The sequence below is a fragment of the Pseudorasbora parva genome, chromosome 9 (assembly GCF_024679245.1).
Source record: "Pseudorasbora parva isolate DD20220531a chromosome 9, ASM2467924v1, whole genome shotgun sequence".
Lineage (NCBI taxonomy): Eukaryota > Metazoa > Chordata > Actinopteri > Cypriniformes > Gobionidae > Pseudorasbora > Pseudorasbora parva.
The window spans coordinates 43541595-43562164 of NC_090180.1; the positions used below are offsets into that span (position 1 = coordinate 43541595).

Below are 20570 nucleotides of genomic sequence, written 5' to 3' on the forward strand. Positions count from 1 at the left end.
GTGGCTATTGGACCCTATAAAGACCTCCAGATTAGTCTGATTGAGGCATTTTGAAATGAGAATGATTAAGGCCCCATCTGCTGCCACAGAAGCATTTTCCTTCCTCATAGTCAGAGAGTTGTGAATGATTGGTGTGATAACACATGATGATTTTAAATAGCATTTTAAACATAAACAGAGCTGTTGACTATGTATGTATGTATGGATCATCTCTTCATGTCTGTGATGTATTCTGGAGATTAGTAAACACTGTGGTCTCATCGTTTCCAAATGTAGAGTTTGCAGCACACCACAAATTTGTGAGGCCTCCTGCAAACCTCGTGACACGGCCCTTTTCCGAAACATCATGCATGAAACTTTACATAGTAGCCTTTCACTCGCTACTACACAGTGCTTAGTGTAAACATCAAAACACAATCTTATCATCGTGTTAATGTGTCATTTAGAAAGTGTTAATCTGGTTGGCTACATAAATTTCACAGCAAGCTAACCTGAAAGCTAGAGATTTATCTGTAATGAAAATGACTTTAAAATCTTTGTACTATCACAGAAAAGCTGATGATATACTCCTAGAAATTTAAATAGAGTAATGGTTCATGACAGTGTGACTGCAGATGAATTTACTATACTAACTGGCCACTTTATTAAGTGCACCTAGGACCAGGTTGGACTCTTTTGCCTTCGGAACTGTCTTAATTCTTTGTGGCAGAGATTCAACGAGGTGCTGGAAACATTTCTCAGCTGCTGCAGATTTGTCAGCTGTACGTCCCTGATGCGAATCTCCCATTCCAGCACATCTCAAAAGTGCCCATTTGAATATAGTGAACTCATTGTCGTGTTCAGGAAGCCAGTTTCAGATGATTTGCTTCTGCTGCTGTAGCTCATCTGCTTCAAGTTTCGATGTTTTGTGCGTTCAGAGATGCTATTCTGCAGACCCTTTGTTGTAACAAGTGGTTATTTGAGTTACTGTTGCCTTTCTATCACCACAGCCAGTCATTCTCCTCTGACATCAACAATGCATTTTCAGCCACAGAACTGAAACTCATCAGAGATTGTTGTGTGTGAAAATCCTAGTAGATCAGCAGTTTCTGAAATACTCAGACCAGCCCGTCTGGCACGAACACACGTAACGTTCAAAGTCAATTAAACCATGTTTCTTCCTCAATCTGATGCTCACTTTAAACTTAAGCAGATCGTCTTGACCGTGGCTATGTTCAAAATCAACCTGTAAACCCTAATTCACTATTTACTACAATACTCCACTAATATATGAAGAGTGAGTGAATTCACATACTGAGTGTGCCTGAAGGGATATCACATGGTCTGGTACTTCGGTACAAGTCGGTACTGAATTAAAAAAAAATTGAGGATACCAGCATTTCTGTAGTACTGGTAGTACCGTCTCCCGAGGATATCCGTTACCCACAGCTGCGTTCAGTCACTTCCATGTTAATCTAAGCACCGGGCTTCAGACTGTAGCCAAATATATACTAGTGTCTGTGAATATTAAACTGCAAAATACTATTTAAATAGTACTCCTGCATGTTTTGCGTCTCTATGTGAATGACGTGCACGCACACACACAAACACACACACGCGCGCGCGTGACACTTGCTCGCTGTCTTTGTAGGGTGCGTCTCAATCAGCTCCCTAGCTCAGTAGTCAGGGCACTGATCAGGACATAATTAAATGAGCTGGCTCCTGATCAGTGCCCTGACTACTGAGCTAGAGAGCTGATTGAGACGCACCCGTAGTCTCCGCCAACTGCCGTGTGTCCCTGTATGAGGACACGAAGTCACGAATGAATGAACCATCACTTCATGAGAATTTACTGTTTCATTTGAGAAAATGGTCATATGAACACAGACACTCAGAGGTCTAAACGGCAACCCGTCAAGATAAAAGTTTGGTGTAAAGTGAAGAAATTAACAGAATATATTAGGCTACTGTTGTACAGTAGATTTAGTGTCTCTATGTAATAATAATACGCCTCTACTAATAATAATAATTATGCCTAGATGGTTGCTTTTTTTTCACTGGATTTTTAAACAATGTTTAATTTTAAACAGCATAGGCTATCCTTTAAATGTGTATGTATTATTTACTTACAATTATTATCATCATAAATAATAAACTAATTGAATTGAAAACAATTTTTGAAAAATAGTTAAATAAAAAAATTAAAAAATCCTGTGGTACCGAAATTGGTACAGACTACCGTCAAATTTTTATATTGGTACCGACTACTGGAATTTTGTGTATTATGGATATTCTCTAGCCGTTGAGCTAACATCAGTTGTATACTTGTTACGGTGCATTGTGGGATTGAATGATTGTACTCGATAACAACGCACACTATGGTTTCGGACCGTATATTTCCTATATAGTACCATATTTGATATTAGACACAGCCCATGTATACATGCCTAAGAGTTGCTGCCATGTGATTGGCTGATAAGATATTTGCATTAACAAGCAGTTGAACTGGTAAACCTAATAAAGGTGCCCAGCGAGTGTATAATTTTTGCCCAGCGAGTGTATAATAGCATTGCAAAATTTCAAGTGGTTAAAAAATGAATTTGTAGTGAATTAAAACTGTGGCAGAAATCAGAAAAGGGAATAAATATACAAAGATCAGACACATAAACTCACAGGGATTCCTGGTTGTCCATCTGATCCTGCAGCGCCATCTTCTCCTTTCTCTCCCTGAATGAAAACAAAGAGGACAAATGCTGTTAAAATCACAGCCATATTGCACCTCAAAGGACCATTAAATGCACTGTGACATTAATGTAATGCACAAAAAGTAAATAACTGTATTATATTATATACATCATATTGTTTAAATAATAAATGAATATATATATATATATATATATATATATATATATATATATATATATATATATATATATATATATATATATATATATATATATATATATATATATATATATATATATATATATATAGTTAATTTACTTTTATTTTGATATTCAAAACCATTTTTTCTGTTTTTTTCCACACATATTTCTAGAAACGGTAAAGACTTTGTGCCTTAAATAATCATGGTGCATTCCACTAATTGCAGATATAATTAGAGTTTTGCAGTTTCAATTTGGGTTACATTTTTACATACTAATTACATAAAGAGAAATCAAGCGCAAAGAGGTTAAATATGCACACATCCTAATTGCAAAGTAAGTATGAAATTTGAGACAGTCTGTCATTAAAATCTAAACATGTTACACCCAACTGTAAAGAGAGCTTATCTAAAGACTTTTTTTGCACTTTTTGAGGTACTAAATTACAAGCCGTACACATATGGAAACGCTGCTAAGAGATGTCCTCCTTTCCCAAGTTGCAGGGCTGTGGCTGCCCATCATGTGAATTCTAAAATGGCATGTTTTTGGTTACATGTGGATGTAATTTGTGTATGGTGAAACACACCTGATGGAAAATATGTAATGCCCCACATTCTGCATGGGGCATAAATAACACACTACTGCCCTACAAAGGCAAACACTGTAACTGCACATTTTGCCAAATTTCTTTTACGCCATTATCAGTCATGTAAAAGACTAAGCTCAGATTTAGAAAAAAAGTGTACAGTTTAGCCTTTATTAGTTAGTATACTACTAATAATTATGCATTCTGTTCACAGTATATGTGAATTTTCTTCATATGTGGATGTTGTATGAGTCCAAATAATATATACTAAATGAATAACAACACCCTGTTCTATTTCGGAGCTTATATTTCTTGCTTAATTTAATCTACATGTATTTCATGTGTCGAAACTGTAGCATACTGCAACATGAATCATTTATCCATGCATATGGAGCTATATTGTTTAATTTTTACTGTGCAATTCTTAACACAGCCTAAATGAACTGCCCTCAGTATTAAGGTGAAATACTTGGGCTGTACTATATAAGATACGAAAGTGTTTCTTGATTAACATGTCAGTCTTCCCATTCTTTACTGAATGCTAGTGTAAGAATGTATATTTCTTTCTCAATGTATTTCTCTTTCATGTACACAAATCCTCATGTATACTTCATATACCTGAGGCTCTGACATTTGGAAAGACCTCACACAAAGCATGCTTTCTCAAAACATGACAAACAATAATTGTACCTTATACGGTCGCTCTGCAATTATACCCAGGAGAAGGCCAATTGAAAGGAATTTATGAGAATCCACATGACTTTTATCTCTTTTAACCTTTTGGTGGTTGTTGTGCGTGCACTGACTGTTTGATGCAGGTGAAACGTATGTAACGACCCATTTCTGTTCAAATAAACTCATAATCAACCAAGTCAAGAGTTGTTCTTGGGTTTTAGGGTTTGTGTGTTTCAGTTTCTTTTAACAGTCCATATGCATGTATGTCTGCATGTCATGATTAAAGGCTGTTTCCAGTGCTGGTGGCACCACGAGTGCTGCAGGAAACCCACCCTTACGAGGGAGCTCTCTTTTGGAGCACCACATGAAACTAAGTTTTGGTTAACTAATCATCCCTCAGTGGTCTGGGGAAACCTGCTGTTACCACTATAGAGCGAGCAATTCTGTCTCGGATCCAAAGTGGGAAGGCCGGGACTTAAGGAAAACTAGCAAACATTATAATAGTGATCCTGTCCAGGGCTGTGTTTCTCAAAAGCGTGGTGAGCTAAGTTGATCATAGAGACCAGTGGTGTCACTGTTTCTATAATACTTGCTTTTGAGAAACGAAGCCCAGTTCAACTTTCACTTCAGTCTAATCATGATTATGCTAGCCCTTTATTTTTTTAAGTTAAGAAATTTTAAGTTTAAGTAAGCAGAATTTGCGGGTTTTTTTGTTGTTGTACATTTTACCATTTTAGTTGCTCTGAACTTGAAATATTTGAGTAAGCTAATTCATACATTTAACTTAAAAATATAATGTAATCTCAAATTGTTACTAATGGAAACTTGACTAGTTTTAAAGTAGCACTAGGTAACTTTTCAACCTTCATAATATATTTTCAAGACTCTTGTGATGATACATCGACTTACAATAGGTTGAATGACACGTCTGCCATAGCCTGATGGGGTCTGTATCGTTTTTAATCGTACTTTTAAACTTCGGGTTTCGGGTAGTAACCTGAGAACAAAAAGAACTACAAAATTCTACTGCTTTACGGCATATACGTCACTTCCACCAACACACACACTTCCTTAAATTCGGACGTGCGAGCCCAACTTTGTTCGTCGGATAATATAGTCATGTCCGAAGCAGCACAGACAAATAAGAAAGAAAAGCTTTTGTTGGAGGAAAGCAATAAGAGGAAACGAAAAAGTGATGGGATTAAAGGCAGGACGAGGATCAACATTGGACCAGCGTTTGCTCGTTGGCGTGAGCTGAAGGAGGCGTGCCCGACCGATGCTGTCATGCTTGTTTATGGTGATTACCTACCACTCAAACATTGAACTGAAGTATCATATAGATTCTGTAAAACGGTAACCAATAGACTACTAATGACGCTGGCTTGTAAACGTGAGCATCGGGATTATTTGGCGTTTGAAAAAAATAAAACCCATGAAACTATATTTATATGACATGCTGAAACATATGCCACTGACTGTACCTGGGATGAAGACATTTCACACGCGCCGCCAGAAAAACACCTGCATGTGAACTCCTCCTGCAGTGTTCAGGGGAACTGTTAGTGCAGCACCGACCCGCGGGCCGCTTTTATGAAGTTATTTGGCCCGCCCCGCAACCGCGACCATTAAATAGACATACGGGGTCCTCGGGTTAAGAGACGACCCGCGCATTACTAGTTCAGGGCTATCAGGGTTGTCATGTCAACAAATGCACGCGCGATGGCATCCCCTGTTGTAGGATGACAGAGCTTACGACAGTAGTTGAGGACATTATTTTTTCCCAACTGTAGGGGGACCCCGAGAGCAAAAGTTGCCAAGTGCTGCTTTAACTAGCTAATACAATAAATGCCACCTTGATAATTGGTTACACAATGCTTGGCATTAGCATAACACTTGCTGAATGAGGGCAGCGATATAATATATTTAACATACATCTGTTCTCAAAATAAGCTCATGCTCCGCTCATCACCATGATGACCCCCCCCCCCCCAAAAAAAAACACAACATAAACTAAACTAGCATAACAAAACATTAAACACTACTAAATCGCCCACTTAACATTAATCTTGCACACACACACACACACACACACACACACACACACACACACACACACACACACACACACACACACACACACACACACACACACACACACACACACAAACACACACACACACACACACACACACACACACACACACACACACACACAAAGAGAAAGAAATAGAAATCACAGCCAATTTTCTGTTAAATTTAAGTTAGTCTAAATTAAAATAAACAAGTTCATCAAACTAAAAAATAAATAAATAACTCAGATGACTTAAAATGCATCAGTTTTGTGAAATCAAAAGAAAAAGAATGTTTTAATTACTCATAAATGTTAATTTGTTTAAACTAATTTGTTTAATTTGAGTTGGCTCTACTCAGATCAATTCATTATTTTGAGCGTTAGGGTTTACAGCACACTATAACAACAGCTAAAACTATTTCACAAAGCTAACACAGTCTCAAACGTGAATCTGAAACCATTTGCACCAGTGGTTTTGCAATGCATCAAGCATGTAACACCAGAATAAACTCATAGTCGGAACATGAAAATTGTCTTTTGGAATTAAGCACACTGAACAGCACTAGAGTTTAAAGATGTGAGACTTCGTATCACTACAAACAAATCGATCAAAAATACCAAAAGATCATTAATTCGACCAACAATGAGCGCTAGATCATGATGTCGAAGTTCAAACACATTCTATAAAACATTTTTATAAGTTAGATCATTTCAGTGAACATTATCAACAAGTGTTTTTAAAGGTTATTTTATAGGTTTGTAGAACAAAATCTAAATGTCACATCTTTTAAACAGAGCCACATCCAAACCTGAACAAACAGCAAGCTCCGCCAAGAGTCAAATCAAAGCCCTGTACTGATAAACAGGCTCGATTTAATGGGGCAGTAAATGGCAGGGCGGCACAAATTATCAGAGACTGGGCGGCACGCAGATGCTGAGACAGATGCAATAGCCTGAAAATAGATCTGAGCAAGAGACTAAAAAAACATGCACTCAAATGCTCAAACTATAGGTGTCAGAGTTATGTTAGGTTCCTGTGTTTCCTGTGCAGTATGGCACGTCCCAATTTGCATACTATCAGTCCTAATTATTCAAAAAATTGAATTAGTACGTCCCAAATAGTAGTAGGCAATGTTGAAAAAAGTATTCCAAAGATACCCGGATGGTCTACTATGTCAGTACTATGACAGATTAGCAGTCCGGTGGTACAGGCCAGAGCTCTACGTTTTTTATATTCATTATTATTGTAATGTTATGTGCTTTGAAATATGAGGTAGTTTAATGCCATCTCTCATGATGCGTTTGTTTTCTCCCTGCTGTGTGTGTCTTTAAGGAGGCGTGTCTTTGAAGAGGATCTGAAAGGAGGGTGGCATCTTATTCTTTCAAAGCCCACCAAGTCTACTTTTCAGATGTTTGTCCCAATAATAACCTACAGTAATCTCACACATCTCCTCTAGAGATTCAAATTAAATAAGAAAGTCTCAAAAAAAAGTCTCAAACATTTTTCATCAAATTCTCCCAAGACCACATTACAAGCGTACCATTTGTTCACTCATGGAAAAAAATCCAGGAAGTCTCTTGAGCCATAATATAGCAACATCTGAGCAATAAAGTTCTTGGGTTGACCTACAACACCATGAGTGTACAATATTCATCATGTGTGTTTTTAATATTCATAGTGGCATTCCCAAATATTATTGCTAGGTGCTGGTGTCCACATCCTGCTGAAAGTCAGTTTTGCTGTGAAACACAAACTTCATAAAAGCAACATTCATCTCTTATGTAACATAATACTACAGTATTCATCTATAACAATGTTAAAGCTGATGTAAAATGTACCCAGTCCAGCACACAGTAATTAGGCTGGCATGTGACCTTATATTCATATAGAGCAGAGAGCAGCTCAAGATGTGTACTGTGTCATTGACCCATCATAATCTAGGCGTTTAAGTCGCTATATATAGAGCTTTGGGCAAGACAGCAGTCTCCTGCTGGCAAAAAGCTAAGAAAAATGTCAGAGAGACGGATAAAAAGGATCGAAGAAAAGGCCACAAATATGCACTTACGCTTAAAATAATCCAGGACTTTCTCGTGTGAGAGGACGTCTGATCGTATCCCTAACACATCTGACGGTCTACACCCTGTGCTGTTTTAAATACTCAGAAATTCTGGGTGTGATGTTGAAGCTCAGTGTAGGCTTCCCTGTTTATGCCGTTAACAACTGATTCACATGAACTTTAAAAACAAGATAGAAGTCATCAACATGACTTGAACTCATGAGTTACAGGGCCAGAGAGTTGTGGGTGGGGTTTCCCTAAAAATATACACCACAAAAAGGTGCATTCACAGTCTTGTAAACACAGTGCAACAATGTTTTTCGACACAGAAAGCGCATTCATTTTCATGCACAAATCGACAGAAAACAAGACGTGCGCTTCTGATGTAGCAGTTCTTTCCTGTGCAATCAAACCAATTCACATTTGACATTTCAATATGGCTTTTTTGCACCATTGCATCATTACCCTGAATTTCACAGCAAAAAAAGATTTTCTTATTTTTATATTGTTTTCCAGTACAAACATCTAAGCCTTCTTAAATAAAGAGACTTTTACCTGAAAAGCGAAGGGACATGACATAAGAAATTAAGTCTTGTTTTCTGATAAAAAATATTCTCCAGCGGGGTAAAGAAAAATAAACATTTATTTTTCCTACCCTGTTAGCAGATATTTTTCTCGTTTTAAGCATAAACTAGACTTCATTTCATGCCAGCCTGATTCTCAAGAAGCTTGTTTCTGCCACAGAATAATAATAAAAAAGGGTAATTGTGACATTCTGTCACAATTCTGACTTTTTTTCTCAGAATTACGACGTATAAAGTCAGAATTGTGAGATATTAATTTTTTTCCCCCTCAGAATGGGACTTCTTTGAACAAACAGCAATTGCAAGTTTTTATCTTAAAATTCTGAGAAAATTCTGAATTGCGAGACAGAATGTCAGAATTGTGAGTTATAATAAACTCGCAATTGCAAGAAAAAAGTCATTTTATATTGTGCAATTCTGAGAAAAATGTTGGAATTGCGAGATGTAAACTCACAATTGTGAAATAATATGTCGCTTATCTTTTAAAAGCTTCCATGAATAAATGTCTATTGATTTAAGAGTGTATATATATATATATACACTCTTATTGTTTTTACTGGAAAACAAGATTTTGAAAACAAGAAAATCACTTTGAGTTGAGGCCACTTTGAGTTGAGGCCACTGCCTTTTAATAAGTACCATCATCATAATGTCCAGGACAAAACCCTGGTTATGACTGATTAGGATTGCAGAAGTAGTGGAAGTTGAATTATAACTGTTTTGGATGCAATGTCAGATTGAAATCTGTCTTACCTTAGGACCAGCAAGTCCAGGTAGACCAGGCGGCCCAGGTTCACCCTGTAGGGAAAAGAAAACAAGACCTCCTTCAATTACAGACTGACATTTCCAGTCTTCATTCAAACAAAATACTGTAAAGTGGGATAAATCTGTTAATGATCATCACTGATGCACATTCATGAGTAGATGCTAAAAGCAGATTGCTTACATTTGGTCCGGGTTTTCCAGGTGGTCCCATTTCCCCTGTCTCTCCTGGGATTCCCTGCAAGGTCATAATAGTTTGCATAAGCAAAAATAATGTTTGGTAATCATTTAATGTAATTTTCTATAGATATTGTATAACCTTGCTTCCTTTAATTCCAAAGTCATCTAAATCCAGTTTGGAAAAGCCAGTGTCCTAAAGGAGATTTTAAGAGGAATCGTTTTAGTCATTTGCTTATTAAAGAGAATCTTTATGCACAAAGCATTTAACAGACGAAAATGAAGATTAAATGATCAAGTTTGAGGCTCACTGTTGGTCCCGAAGGCCCCGGTGGCCCTGGTGGTCCCGTTTCTCCCTATTAAAAGATTATTATAAAAGAAATTATAAAAACTGGATGTTTTTAACTCCTTACATTTAAATTCATCATTTGATACAATGCACCTATTGTGTACATGCATGTTTTTACATTGTACTTACATTAAAAAAATAATAATAATAATCTGTAATTAATAACTGTAATTTTAATTACACAGTTGACACTTCCCTAACACCTAACCTTATACCCGTGAACTTACCCATCTCAATAGCAGCAAAAGTGTTTTGCAATACAATATCAACACAACAAGTACATAGTATTTATATTTTATGTAACTAAATAGAGTAATATTTACATAAATATATATGTAATATATATTAGGCCACCTAATGAAAATCTCAAAGTCTACATACTTTAGGTCCTTCCAGCCCTCGTTCCCCCTTTTGTCCTGGTTCACCTGCTTCACCCTGTAAATAGATTAATAAAATACTAACATAAAGCTTTGAGAATATCAGAAAATGTTCTTGATGTTTCACTTACTTTCTGTCCATCTTGACCAGGCTCTCCAGATGCTCCCATCTCCCCTGGTTTCCCCTGGTGGATGAAAATACATCATGATGGTAACACATTTCTCCAAACCACCTGAGGCACTAATAATTAATAATTCCACTTACAGGTTTGCCATCAGGGCCAGGAGGTCCTTCTCTGCCTTTCTCCCCTCTGAAGCCCTGCGTTCAGGAGTGAAGAGTTAAATATGTGTTTTAATCAGATGGCCCAACAAGCATGAGACCTCAGCAAGTTTGTCTGTCCATCCACTAGGATGCATAGCTGAAAAAAGCCTCACCATAGGCCCGGGTAGACCAGGCAGACCAGGTTTACCACTAGGACAATCGCAACCTTCTACAGCAAGAGAGCGATCCAAAGGACACTGGGAATTTCACATAAAACACAAATGAAATAAACTAATCCACGATCAAAAGAACATTTGCATTTTACACACTGGACATTTTAAAAAGCAATAGTTATGCCGGTAACTTACCCTGTCATCATCCTGTAACAAACACAGACAGATACATTAAAATGGGAAGGAAATCAACGGTGGCAGATAAACACTTTAAATGAGTCACATCATTGTTGGTCCTGAAACAACATTACTATCAACCAGCACTGACACATCTTGCACTGACACATCTTAAAAAATGTCAGTGCCATTATTTTGTCTCAAGATGCACATCAGTAATGTGTTATTCGAAGGCACATTTAAGTATAAAAGCTACTTAAATGTCCTAATTCAACTAAGCCTAATCCCGGGATACTCTAAACCCTGTCTGTGAAACTGGTCCATTGTGTTTTTAAAGCTGATGTGATGTGTCTTACTGAGCTTTTTTAGCTACACAAGTACACATAAATTAACCAGCAAGAATGCCGGGGTTAAGCAACTCTCCAGAAATGCTTTACTGGATGAGACCAACTAGGTTTTGATGGTGAAGTCAGCCCAACACCAAACAAGCACTATGCAGTATAAACCAGTTGGATTTTTTCAGTGGGGTCATTACCTTCTGATTTTTATTAACTAGATTAAGGTAATGGATGAATGGGCTTAAGTTTAAAGGGTTACTTCAGCGATTAGCATATGGCTTTGTATCAGTAGAAACCCTGGAGTATTTTCAAATAAATGTGCTTTCCCCCCTCATATCCCCCTGAGATAAGAGATTTATGCATTTTATTTCTGGAAAAATTCCTCCTATGATGCAAATTGACGATATTCGCATCATTGGAGGAATGTTTGCCTAAAGGTTAAAGACTACAGCCAGCAGAGGGAGCTATTTCCGCATGTTTTGAACCCGCGCATGTGGGATGGAGATCACACTCAGAGCTCAGCTCAGCTCAGCAGGCACTCATTTAAACAGAGCTATGGTGAGCAATGCAAGTCTTTTAACTTCTCAAATTAATTTCTATGAAAGTTAAGCTTGCAAAGGCATGAACTGAAACGCACCAGACTGAACTCTCGTTGTGAATGTATGCCGCGAGTGTAGTCGCGATTACCTCAGCTCATCACGAGAGCTTATTTATCTCACTCCTGCAGTTAGTGCTCAGCGTTGGGATACTCGCGCGTTGACTCACTCATTATATTGAACAGACACGTTCAGTTTTTAATTGTAGTGTCTTCTCAGTCACAATAATCAAGTTGGTGGCTTTGGGAATGGCCTCACAGGGCAGTGAAGCATTCTGGGAATTGTTGTCTTTCATCCCCATGAGACAAAACTACATTTTGTGTCTTTTCTCAGTCTAGAAGGCACCAAACAAAAATAATTTCACATTTCTACTACATTAATGACCCAGTTCAAATACAGATTCATCTTCCCAGCACTGAAGTACCCCTTTAAGGTTATGGTAAGAATGAATAAGTTTTAGGTTATGGTTGTTGAATAGGAATGTTCAGGGCCTAAAATTAACACTTGCCCAGCAGCAAATGTGAGTAAAACTCGCTGACTGATCCTTCAGATGAGACGTTAAACCGAGGTCCTGACTCTCTGTGGTCATTAAAAATCCCAGCATCCTGGCCAAATTTGCCCACTGGCCCCTGTCCATCATGGCCTCCTAATTATCCCCCTCTCCTGATTGGCTTAATCACTCGGTCTCTCCTCCACCAATCAGCTGGTGTGTGGTGAGCGTTCTGGCGCAATATGGCTGCCATCACATCATCTAGATGGATGCTGCACATTGGTGGTGGTTGAGGAGATTCCATATAAAGTGCTTTGAGTGTCTTAAAAAGCGCTATATAAATGTAACAAACTATTATTATTTTTTATGATATGAAACACGCAAGTTTGCCGGTAACATTTTTAAGAATTCTGACAATGCAGGAACTCAAACAAATTTGAACAACACTTGGAACAGTTGACGGGCCAGCGCCTTATCGGCAATTGAAATATCCAATCGCAAGATGATGTAAAAGGGAGCTCATTTCTTTATTTGTGTGGAACGTTTTGTGAGTGAGCACACATCCGAAGCGCCCGCCCACATCTCAGACAGCTGTAGTATCAAAATAAGAATAGTGAATTGTGAATTCTCAGAGGTATCTAAAATTTTAGTGTGTCATTACTGCCTGTTTTTGTAAAAAAAAAAGTTTCATGGCTGTAAAAAATACTTAAGTCACCAGCCATTGACAGGTGTTTTAGGCCCTGGGAATGTTGTTCCAGAACTAACAAAAGACGTTGATCCATATTGTACATGCCCAGACCAGTAGTGTGGCAGGTAACATTTCTACAAAGGTACATTCTTACCACAGAATATATTTCACATGCTGTCTCTCGCTCGCTTTGCTGAGGGTCACAGTAGAGCCGTAACTTCTGCAGTACAATCTGATAAAGCAGCACCAAACACAACAGAAATGTTATGATCTGAACATTTGTTGAACAATATTGTGGGGGCAAACTTCCAATTACCGTATCATTTTTACTTGGCACATAAAAAACTAAGGTGTCAAAAAGAGCACTAAAATGCTGGAAATACTCACAGGGACAGTAGTCTCAATATTGACTTTCTTGGCCACCTGAGTCTTTCCGTTAATGTAGATTGGAACAACTGGATCTAGGAGCTGCTCCTCCACGTACGCGCCATCTACGAAACAAGTGATGCGTTTGGGTTTCACCAAGAACTTCAGCTGGTGCCAATCCGTGTCAAAGAGCCTCTACGGAGACATTAATCATATCGTTAAAAGACATACGCTTTCAGTCCTATCATTTATGAGAGCATAGCACACAACTGGCAGGTAACAAATTCTATAAGACTTAAATACACAACCCATTTCTTAAGTTTTGATGTATCGAATACAGTTTCTGGGTCTAAGCCTCCAATCCATTTCAAGTAAGAATAATATCTTAACAGCCGTTTATGAGCATTATTCATTTATAGAACACCTTAAAATTCACCCAAAATTGAATATTAGATACTCACTCTCATGTCAGTTGGAACACAAATTAAGATCTTTTTGATAAAATCGGAGTGATTTCTGTCTCTCCATTGACAGCTACAGCTGTGTTATATGTGAATAAAAGCCTAAATTCAATCTGTTCATCATATAAAGCGATCGTGTCTTTTCAGAAAATTTGGACTAAATCTTTTTATGTTTTACGATCTCTTTATGAACTTTTTAAAGTGTCAAAGTGGAAGCTGTCAATGAAGGGACACCAAGCTCTCAGATTTCATCAAAAAGATCTTCATTTGTTTTCCCAAAGATGAAGGAAAGTCTTACGGGGTTGAAATGAGATGAGGTGAATAATTAATGACAGGATTTTTGTTTTTCATTTTTTGGGTGAACTATCCCTTTAAAGCTATAAAAACACACGGTGTACAGTCTCTGGGCTCATGGTGTCATCTATATTTAAATGATTCAGAAAACATTAATCACTGTCTGGCCAACTATTGAGATAAAGGTTAGGATCACATTTTTTTCCAGTACTACAGCACACTGTGCATGTATATAAGCTGTTTGTGTTTTTTCATTTTGAAATAATGAATTGTGACACTGGAAATAACCAAATAGATACAGTATATTTTACATTTTCTATTTTTGTTCAGGTTTTGTTCAGGAATAATCATTAGAAACTAATTCTTAATTAATTTCTGCTTTGATATTCTTACTGAATGGATAATTTACTAATGGCCATGTTCCAAATTGCACACTTGGAAAGATATTTGCTATAAGTATTTGCCTAGCTGTAGAATGGGACACTTTGATGAAAATATTTTTATTCCACCAGAATTAGTAGATAATTTAGGCACCTTATCAGCCTACTATGGGATGCAATAATTCTTATCTTGTCTACTATTTAGCATAGATATTATGTGAACAGGGATGCAGCAGTGTTTATCTTTAAGGTACAATATGTAAGATTTTAAGATTAAAATATCCACAAAAAAACACTGGAACAGTGTTATTTATTTTGTTGACCTGTGTACTTTCATTATCCAAAATGTTTCCAAGAATCTTTATATATAGCTCAGTTAGTCTTATTGTTTAAATCTCATTTTCTTGATTTACCGCGAGTACCACGCTTAACCATGCCTAATATCATTTTAGCTTACTGCAGTGTGCAAAACGTGTCTCATAGTAGCCGCTGAACGAATGCTTTATAACATAGCTTTTAGCACACTAAAATATATCTAATATGATAAAACAGCACTGCGTTCCCTCACAAACACATGACCGGATGAAGCGGAAGCGGTGACTGTGGCATAATAAAAGCTCCGCAAAATCAAGGCGTATTCAAGCTAAGCTTTTGTTTTGAACAAGCGACCTCTAGCAGTGAAAAATGGCATATTGTGGCTTTAATGAGATTTAAAAGTGACACAAACCTTGATCCCTCTGTCATTAAATATGACTGTCTGCTCTTTCTTCAGAGTGCTGGTGCAGGTAAACGTGACCGATTTGTCTGCTCCATTCACAGTCACAGCCATCTGCTTAACCCCATCCTGAGATAACACCCTTAAGAGGTCAAACTTCATCCAGTGAGCTGGGTTTTTCAAGCGTAGAGTTGCCACAAACACAAAAGCTGGTGGAAGGCCCTCTGGAAAGATCTCTCTGTGAGGAACATCAGGTGTAGGTCAAAGAAACTCTAATTTCTAACCACAGGAATTCACTCAACATCTCATTTACATCACATTGACATAAATCAAGCACTTCAACATATCTATCTATGAGCTATAGAACGCAAGGCAAAAATCACCTGGTGTTTTGAGTAACGTCCATGCGAGGGCTGAGCTGTGATGCTCTCTCTGATATCAAAGAGCCCTGAACTTTCTGAGCCATCTGCTCGATCTTCATCAGACTCATTAGATCAAAGCCTTTCTGATCGTTCACAGTCCCAGGGATTCGCGTCGGACACACTGATTCTGTGAATGAGAGAATACAGCCACTCAATTCACAGACACTTTATAGACTTGAGTTGCACTTCAACTGTTGTGTAATGCTATACATCAGAATGTGTTGATATCCAGACATCCATAAGAGAATAAGGAAATGTCCATTATTTGAGATCTAATTTAATGAGACCACTCAGCTATTTATAGAAAAAGCAATACGATTAAATGGAGAGCAAATGAAAAGTTCTCAACACTGTAAGAAAATAATGTCATATTTGCCAAGACTCAAGTCTGAGATCTTAATATAAACACATCAAATTCTTCCAAAACCAAATCTGAAAAGCTGTTAATTGAATAGCTTTACTTGTGTGTTCAGTTTTCTTTTTATTCCTCCTAAGGTATTTTAGGAGAAACATCTAAGACAAAGTTGATTAAAAACTTTCAATGCTCCAGCTATGAAAGAGCAACATTTAAACAATCAAAAAGAAAAAAAAATCAACATACAGTGATCAAAACAACAACAAAATTTATGTCACTGCATATTCATATATGCATTAAAAAAACTCTCCTAAGATACAATCTCAAATGGTCTGTAAGCATCCTGGCTTGGCCGATGATGACCAAGTCTCTCTTCAGGGAGTAAACAAATGTATGGGCCCTAAGTTCATGTGCCTGTAATAATTATTAAAAATATGCTCCAAAGTCAAGCATGACTCACCCTCGCATAGTTTCTGCTCCATCAGGTCCCATATGCTTGCAATAGATTTGTAGTCCTCCACGTGCAGCACGTAAGTAGAGGATGGCTTGTTGGCCACGGACACCAACTCAGAGTTAGTGATCTCATTTCCCACACCGACTGCAAACAGAACAATATTCTGTGCCCTGGCTTCCATTGCAGCATCCTCAACGTCATCCTGTGAACGGCCATCGGTGAGAACAACTGCGATGCGGTATCTGGGAGACTGGGAGGTGCGGTTAGGCATCCCGAAGACGTGGTCTGTGGCAAACTTAATGGCGCGGCCGGTCCGCGTGTTGCCCCCCAGGTATGAGATGGAAGTGATGGCCTCGACGAGTTCCTGGCCGTTCTGATGCTTTCCCAGAGGAATCTCCAGTCGAGGGGTGTCACTGTACTGGACAACCGCCACCTGAGTGTGCCTGGTGCTCACGTCAAAGCCACTGGTGATGTTGATGAGCCAACGCTTGGCTGTTTCAAAGTTGGGGACCCCCAAGCTTGAGGAGCCATCGATGATGAATGCAAGGTCATTGGGAGTTGTGCTACAACCTGCAAACCCAAGAAAACATTTGCCCATAGAGTCCACGTGCACACAAAGTTGTGTTACAATTCTTGAGGAAATGTAGAGTGAAGACAGGTACATTTGTCCACTTTTTGTGGAGGCACCTCAATGTGAAGAGTTGCTCAATGTACCTGAATTCACCCTATAGCGTCAACACAAGAATGTCTAAAGTAATTTTCTTAAGTGTATTTATTTAAATGTATGTATGTTGCAGACACTCATTGCATTCAAGGTGTACATGTACATTTGATCAGTTCATGCATTCTCTGGAAATTGAACCAGTAACTTGATGTTGATCTTCTTTTTGAGCTATATAATTTCCTCAAGAGTGTCACTTCAATGCACATTTACACTGTTAAAATGTTCAATGATTTAAACCATTTGACTAATATATAAAGTATAAAATAAGAATAGGATAACAAACCAGCTTGAGTGTCCTCTTGCTGGAATCCACTGATGTACGGCAACAAAACACAAACAACAAGTGAACAAAACCTCCATGTCATCATGGTTTGGCAGCTTGAAGCCAAGCAAAGGTAGACAATCCTGTGAAAAAACAAAAACATTTTATGTAAATATAAAATTATCCAAATATGAGCACTCATAATTGTTTAGTTTTTTATCAATTATTTAAAAAATACATATTTATTGTGAAATACTACATGGTTCAATGATCAGATGGTATTTTGATATATAAAAAATCATTTGATTTTAATTTGATAATTAAATGCATCCAAAAACTATGGTGTTACCATGATTTCCCATGTTTGATGGTCCTTGAAAAAGTTAAACTGAGAAGACATCAAAAATGTCAATAAACAAGTAAAAACCCAAAATCTCTCACCAACAATGCGAGTCCTGGATATCCACAAGTTTAAACAGCCAGAAGCCACCAACACGTTACAAGGCAACAGCTAAAAATGCTCTCATCACTGACGTGAATTACAGTCCAGTGCAGCAGAAATGTCCAGTGCGCAGATGGCAACATACAGCCAAAGACTATTTTATATCTGCACCCACAGTGACGTACAGCCTTTCCTAGGCAGAATGAAAGAGCGACAGGCATCAGAGAGAGGGAGGAGTGTGGGTTTAACCCTCCACAAAACCATCTTCAAAGAAAGTCAAGCCAAATGGCTCCAAGCCTCCAATCTCAGGGCCCAATCCACAAATAGCGCAATCCAAAATGTCTTTATTTTCTCTGCCGTCATGCATTGAGTTATTTAGAAGAGTCCATTGACATTACATTAACATCATGTCTGTGCAATGTCTTTTGTGTTACAGCAAAGACTGTTTTATTCTTCCAGTAGCACATAGTGTGTTTCCATCTGTTCAGGCCAGATACTTAAACACAGATGTTGGCTCCCTCCTTTCTATGAATCCCAATACTGTGAAAAAACTAGGGGACCACCGTCGTTCATATTGGGCTGTTTATGAATGAAAATATGTTTAGAAAGAAAGTAGCACATCCAACCACATTAGTACCTGTGGAAGGGATATGTACCTGAGTTGCTTTGCTAAATGTTCCTGTGTATATATTTATACACCACAGAATGGTACACACATCCACTGTTCAAACACATTTATATATTAACACAGCTATTTTGGATCAAAGGTGGGCCCCTCCAGCTACCGGAGGAATCACATTAGACAAAAATAGAGAAGACATAAACAACTCAACTCAAATGAAGCATGTGAGTTTAGTTTAATGGCGTGTAGTGTTTTAATATGATGTAATGTCGCTGAACGACAATGGATTTGTTGTGTGTAGGAGCTAGGCTGGAAATGAATGTGACATATATCATCCCAAGAATGAGGAATGTTTCTGCTTGTCCTAATATATTAAATGAAAGGGCGGTATTGGGGAGAGTGGCTATGGCATTTGCTTAATGATGTTAACTTTGTGAAGCAGAATGCGTGATGAAATATGCATATCATGTCACGGCTATACCGTGTCGCCCTCTAGTGGATACAATGGTCTTCACAATGAGTGCACACTTGCATACTTTCTCATACTTGCATAACTAATTCCTCGGCTTGGGAAACCCCAGTGGTTCAAAGTGGAACTGCAAGGAATTTTATGAGACATTTTATGTGTAGGCCTACATTTAAATTCCCCTTGAACTCAAATAAAATAAGATGTAATTAAAAATATACCTAAACTCATTGAAGACTTCTTTGTCTCATGGCGTCATAATTTTGAGCTGAATAATATTTGGGTTCCTTCTGGGATTTGGATGCATGAGTAAAATAGGATTGTAATGTTTAATTGTATTTAGTTACAGTATTATTTCATAAATATATTTTATTAATGAAGTATATTTGTTCACTCCATAAAAATAAATATTTCGAGCTGACAAATGGGAGCAAGGGGTGAGTTTAGGACCCTGCGACTCTCATTATATGACGAGTGGGCGGGGTCACGGATGATTGACAGGATATTCTGGAGGCACGGCAGGCGAGTAATCTGGCAAACTGACCACAGCCACACCGTCACACTACCGACAGCAATTTTTTGTTACGAAATTCCACCCTAAATCGGGAATTTCATCGAGTTTTGATGCCGAAATATTGGCCAGAAAGTACCATCCATGGACTTCTATCTCTGATGATCGTGTTTGAGAGCTGATAATGATGAAGATGAAGCTGCGAGCGGCGGGAGGCGAAAATCACCGATGCGACTTGAATTCCGTGAACGGAACCGAACGGGAAAGCGGCACCGGAGCGGCTCCGCTCGATAAGGAGACGGTGTTCGAGTGGTTCGGCTTACAACTGAACCCGGCCGGACGCGTGGAGCTGCTGTGCGGGCTGTTGCATATGTGTCAGCCGCTGGAGCTGCGTTTCTTCGGCGCCTGTCTGGAGGATCTGGCCCGGAGAGATTTCAGCGTCCTGCGGGACTTCGAGATCCGGGCCAACTGCCCCGCTGATCTAGAGGGGCTGGTGGACGTAAGCGACCCCGTGGTGCTGTCCAAACTCCTGGTTTATTTGTCTTTGCTCGGATCCAAGAGCAGGGAATGCGCCGGGATCCTCTTCAGGACGTTGAGTCGAATGGACGCGGGGATGTGCGGCGCTCTACCGGAGCCGGAGACTGTGGACCAACTGCGTCTGCTCTTCACGATAGGCTCGTTACACCCGGCGTTCAGTTTCCATCAGCGGGTAGAGCTGCGTGCGCAGTTGGACAGGCTCCAAAAATGGGTGTGTGATATTTATCTCTAAATCACTTGCATTACATTGACAAAAGTAGCAAAAATACTATGGTATTTTAACGTGTTGGTCACGTACCCCAAAATATATGACTTTGGAAGTACCGCCCTTAC

General features: G+C 38.6%; 2 protein-coding genes across 2 annotated transcripts in view; one reads left to right on the forward strand and one right to left on the reverse strand.

Moving 5' to 3' along the window:
• Window positions 1-18646, reverse strand: part of si:ch211-106n13.3 (vWFA and Collagen domain-containing protein) — a 34262-nt gene extending 15616 nt beyond the window's left edge. Inside the window, exons 1-17 of the mRNA XM_067453313.1 lie at window positions 18101-18646; window positions 17681-17802; window positions 16680-17243; window positions 15826-15991; window positions 15455-15680; window positions 13614-13787; window positions 13381-13458; window positions 11133-11144; window positions 10938-11021; window positions 10768-10821; window positions 10634-10687; window positions 10507-10560; window positions 10088-10132; window positions 9919-9972; window positions 9784-9837; window positions 9591-9635; window positions 2653-2706 (exon numbers count right to left, since the gene is read on the reverse strand). Of these exons, the coding sequence (XP_067309414.1) occupies window positions 2653-2706; window positions 9591-9635; window positions 9784-9837; window positions 9919-9972; window positions 10088-10132; window positions 10507-10560; window positions 10634-10687; window positions 10768-10821; window positions 10938-11021; window positions 11133-11144; window positions 13381-13458; window positions 13614-13787; window positions 15455-15680; window positions 15826-15991; window positions 16680-17243; window positions 17681-17765 (1803 nt within the window). The 5' untranslated portion in view covers window positions 17766-17802; window positions 18101-18646. The remainder of the gene's footprint in view (window positions 1-2652; window positions 2707-9590; window positions 9636-9783; window positions 9838-9918; window positions 9973-10087; window positions 10133-10506; window positions 10561-10633; window positions 10688-10767; window positions 10822-10937; window positions 11022-11132; window positions 11145-13380; window positions 13459-13613; window positions 13788-15454; window positions 15681-15825; window positions 15992-16679; window positions 17244-17680; window positions 17803-18100) is intronic.
• Window positions 18647-19679: 1033 nt separating this feature from the next.
• The window catches only part of zcchc2 (zinc finger, CCHC domain containing 2), a 30806-nt gene continuing 29915 nt past the window's right edge, over window positions 19680-20570 (forward strand). The window contains exon 1 of the mRNA XM_067452743.1: window positions 19680-20448. Coding sequence (XP_067308844.1) covers window positions 19885-20448 — 564 coding nt within the window. The 5' untranslated portion in view covers window positions 19680-19884. The remainder of the gene's footprint in view (window positions 20449-20570) is intronic.